Here is a 5,000-nt window from a genome sequence, read left to right as displayed (position 1 = left end):
AGTAATTTTGGGATCATTTCAGAAATGGATTGAGAGTATATTAAACAAAGCTTTACAACTGACGAAATTATTAATTTGCCTGCAAAATCACATGGAATTATATTTAGCAAACGTACCCTGGAAATTATGACTTTATCTCATGATTATGATATCCTATCTCCAAATTTATATTTTAATCTATTCTCGATTATTTGATCTCATAATTATGACTTGCTATCTCCAAATTTATATTTTACTCTAATCACGATTTTTTTAATCTCAAAATTATGACTTTCTATCAGCAAATTTAGATTTTTAATCTAATCTTGACTTTTTACCTCATAATAATGACTTTTTATCTCCAAATGTATATTTTAATCTAATCTCAATTATTTGATCTCATAATTATGACTTGCTATCTCCAAATTTATATTTTACTCTAATCACGATTTTTTTGATCTCATAATTATGACTTTCTATCAGCAAATTTAGATTTTAATCTAATCTTAACTTTTTATCTCATAATTATGACTTTTCATATCATAATTATGAAACGTACCCGGGAAATTATGACTTTATCTCATAATTATGACTTTCTATCTGCAAAGTTAGATTTTAATCTAATCTTGACTTTTTATCTCATAATTATGACTTTTTATCTCCAAATATATATTTTACTCTAATCACGATTTTTTTGATCTCATAATTATGACTTTCTATCTGCAAATTTAGATTTTAATCTAATCTTGACTTTTTATCTCATAATTATGACTTTTTATATCATAATTATGAAACATACCCTGGAAATTATGACTTTATCTCATAATTATGACTTTCTATCTTCAAATTTAGATTTCAATCTAATCTCAATTTTTTCCATCTCATAATTATGACTTTTTGTATCATAATTATAACAGTTTATATTTCATAATTATGACTTTGTATCTCATAACTATGAAAATATCTCATAATTATGACTTTCTATCTCCAAATTTAGATTTTAATGTAATCTCGACATTTTTATCTCTTAATTATGACTTTTCATATCATAATTACAACAATTTATATCCCATAATTATGACTTTCTATCTCCAAATTTAGATTTTAATCTAATCTCAAATTTTATCTCATAATCAGGACTTTGTATTTTATAATTTTTAGTTTTTATCTCACAATTTCGATTTTCTGATTTTCTTGATATCACAATTATGACCTTTTATCTCATAATTATAACTTTTTTTAATCATTTTGATTTATTATCTAATTATTATGACATCTATCTCATAATTTAGACTTTTTACCTCATAATTTTGACTTTTTATCTCTTATTTTTGACTTTTTATCCCACATTTTTGACCTCATAGTTATGACTTACCATTGGGGTATTTTTTTTTTTGTGGCGGAAACAGGCTTGGATGGACAATATACATAAAAATAGGGTGTGAAGAGATCCAGTGTTCTACATAGATTGCCCTTCAAGGATGCCTGCCTTTTTAGGCTGCTCGTTTCAAAGTCCCAAATGTACATTGCAAGGATAATCACATGCAAAAGGATGGGAAGACAAATTACCGTACAGCCTCTTTATTTTTAGTAGGTGAAGTGAAAGTATGCCACTAATCTAACCAAGTAAATGAATAAACCAACTCGTGTATGTTATTAATTAGATTGTTGGGCTGTTTCATAAGCCATAATTGCATAAGCGTCCCTGAGGTTAATTTCAGCCTCCCTTGCACACTTTTGATCGCTTTTATCTTTGTTGTAAATGTTTTCCTCAATTTTTGCCAACAGGCTAACAAGCTGGACTCTCGCGAACTACAGATGAAAGCACTTTGTGTTCAAAGAAATCCTCACAAGTGCACTAGAGTTGAAATGCTGGAACGAATGGAGCTGAGATACAAACCCCGTTTCCATATGAGTTGAGAAATTGTGTTAGATGTAAATATAAATGGAATACAATGATTTGCAAATCTTTTTCAACCCGTATTCAGTTGAATATGCTACAAAGACAATATATTTGATGTTCAAACTGATAAACATTTTTTTTCTTGTTGCAAATAATCATTAACTTTAGAATTTCATGCCAGCAACACGTGACAAAGAAGTTGAGAAAGGTGGCAATAAATCCTGAAAAATATGAGGAATGCTCATCAAACACTTATATGGAACATCCCACAGGTGTGCAGGCTAATTGGGAACAGGTGGGTGCCATGATTGGGTTTAAAAGCAGCTTCCATGAAATGCTAAGTCATTCACAAACAAGGATGGGGTGAGGGGTCACCAATTTGTAAGAAAATTGTCAAACAGCTTTAGAACAACATTTCCCAACGAGCTATTGCAAGGAATTTAGGGATTTTACCATCTACGGTCCGTAAAATCATCAAAAAGTTAAGAGAATCTGGAGAAATCACTGCACGTAAGCGATGATATTACGGACCTTTGATCCCTCAGGCGGTACTGCATCAAAAACCGACATCAGTGTGTAAAGGATATCACCACATGGGCTCAGGAACATTTCATAAAACCACAGTCAGTAACTACAGTTGGTCGCTACATCTGTAAGTGCAAGTTAAAACTCTACTATGCAAAGCCAAACCCATTTATCAACAATATCCTGAAACGTTGAAACCTAAGATGAACTGATGCAAAGTGGAAAAGTGTTCTGCAGTCTGACGAGTCCACATTTCAAATTATATTTGAAACAGAGGAAGTGGTGTCCTCCAGAACAAAGAGGAAAATAACCATTCGGATTGTTATAGGCGCAAAGTTGAAAAGCCAGCATCTGTGATGGTATGGGGATGTATTAGTGCCCAAGGCATGGGTAACTTACACATCTGTGAAGGCACCATTAATGCTGAAAGGTCCATACAGGTTTTGGAGCAACATATGTTGTCATCCAAGCAACGTTACCATGGACGCCCCTGCTTATTTCAGCAAGACAAGTGATACAACAGTGTGGCTTTGTATAAAAAGAGTACGGGTACTTTCCTGGCCCGCCTGCAGTCCAGACCTGTCTCCCATCGAAAATGTGTGGCGCATTATGAAGCGTAAAATACGACAGCGGAGACCCCGGACTGTTGAACGACTGAAGCTCTACATAAAACAAGAATGGGAAAAAAAATCCACTTTTTAAGCTTCAATAATTAGTTTCCTCAGTTCCCAAACGTTTATTGAGTGTTGTTAAAAGAAAAGTTGATGTAACACAGTGGTGAACATGTCTTTTCCCAACTACTTTGGCACATGTTGCAGCCATGAAATTGTAAGTTAATTATTATTTGCAAAAAAAAATAAAGTTTATGAGTTTGAACATCAAATATCTTGTCTTTGTAGTGCATTCAATTGAATATGGGTTGAAAAGGATTTGCAAATCATTGTATTCCGTTTATATTTACATCCAACACAATTTCCCAACTCATATGGAAATGGGGTTTGTAGGCTCCAGCACCTCCCGCCACCCCAAAAGGGACAAGCGGTAGAAAATGGATGGATGGAGTGCAGCAGGGATTATTTGTTTGGCAGTCTAGAGAGGGAGAAGGAGAAGTGGTGCACCTGTGTCACCTGCTCCATCGTCTTTCTCAGGTTGTGCATGTCCACGCTGTACTGCTCCCTCAGGGTGTCCATCTCCCGGTCGTGACACTCCACCTCCTCCTTCAGCGCCCCCTTCAGGGCTGTCAGCTCGCGGTCCCGTTGCCGCAAAATCTCATCCTGGTGATGGCGCAACATGGCCGCCTCGGCCAGGTCGGCCTGCAGGGTCACCAAGTCCTGAGGAAGGAAAGAGGGCTCAACTGGGGTGTGATCCACAACAATAAGACTCATTGGCATTCTGTATATGGAAATGTAACATTATTGGACAAATTAAGGATTTAAGGAGCTTTATTTGTCTTACTCGTACACATTTGCACATATACGCTACGGAATTTTAACTCCGGTCCCGGCAGGTGTTAAGAAAGGCAGTAATTAGAGATGTCCGAGAATGGCTTTTTTGACGATACTCCGATATTGTCCAACTCTTCCGATATCAACAGATACCGATATATACAGTCGTGGAATTAACACATTATTATGCCTAGTTTTGTTGTGATGCCCCGCTGGATGCATTAAACAATCTAACAAGGTTTTCCAAAATAAATCAACTCAAGTTATGGAAAAAAATGCCAACATGGCACTGCCATATTTATTATTGAAGTCACAAAGTGCATTATTTTTTTTAACATGGCTCAAAACAGCATCTTGGAATTTGGGACATGCTCTCCCTGAGAGCGCATGTGAGGAGGTTGAAGTGGGTGGGGTGTACGGGGTAGCGGGGGTGTATATTGTATCATCCCGGAAGAGTTAGTGCTGCAAGGGGTTCTGGGTAATTGTTCTGTTGTGTTACGGTGCGGATGTTCTCCCAAATTGTGTTTGTCATTCTTGTTTGGTGTGGGTTCACAGTATGGCGCATATTTGTAACAGTGTTAAAGTTGTTTATACGGCCACTCTCAGTGTGACCTGTATGGCTGTTGACCAAGTATGCTTGGCATTCACTTGTGTGTGCGAAAGGCCGTAGATCAGGGGTGCTCACACTTTTTCTGCAGGCGAGCTACTTTTCAATTGACCAAGTCGAGGAGATCTACCTCATTAATATTTATAATTTTTATTTATTTATTTATGAAAGAGACATTTTTTGTTAACAAGTTAATGGTGTTTAATGATAATACAAGCATGTTTAACACATATAGATTCATTTCTTTCATGAAGATAAGAATATAAGTTGGTGTATTACCTGAGTCTGATGACTTGCATTGATTGGAATCAGACAGTGGTGCTGATAACGTCCGCATTTTGAAATGGAGGAGAAAAAAAGTCCTCCTTTCTGTCCAATACCACATGAAAGTGGTTGGATTTGGCATCTCATTTGTCCAACTTGCATACTCCTTTGTTATGAGAGTAGCATATGTGTGTGTGGCCCTTTAATGTGTGGCAGCAGGTGAGTGACGTCAGTGAGTGTGTGGGCGAGAGAGGAGAGGGAGCGGTCATTGAGGGCG

The 5,000-nt window shown here is 36.4% G+C and overlaps 1 protein-coding gene across 5 annotated transcripts in view; it reads right to left on the bottom strand.

Moving 5' to 3' along the window:
* cgnb (cingulin b) overlaps nt 1–5,000 on the bottom strand; it is a 126,148-nt gene that overhangs the window by 49,948 nt on the left and 71,200 nt on the right. For 4 of the 5 annotated variants that reach the window (XM_061897453.1, XM_061897456.1, XM_061897454.1 and 1 more), the window contains exon 7: nt 3,526–3,738. In XM_061897453.1, the coding sequence (XP_061753437.1) occupies nt 3,526–3,738 (213 nt within the window). The remainder of the gene's footprint in view (nt 1–3,525; nt 3,739–5,000) is intronic. The other variant, XM_061897455.1, reaches the window with a different exon arrangement.

This window comes from Nerophis ophidion, linkage group LG04 (genome assembly GCF_033978795.1).
Source record: "Nerophis ophidion isolate RoL-2023_Sa linkage group LG04, RoL_Noph_v1.0, whole genome shotgun sequence".
Lineage (NCBI taxonomy): Eukaryota > Metazoa > Chordata > Actinopteri > Syngnathiformes > Syngnathidae > Nerophis > Nerophis ophidion.
This window is presented reverse-complemented; position numbering and strand designations above follow the sequence as displayed.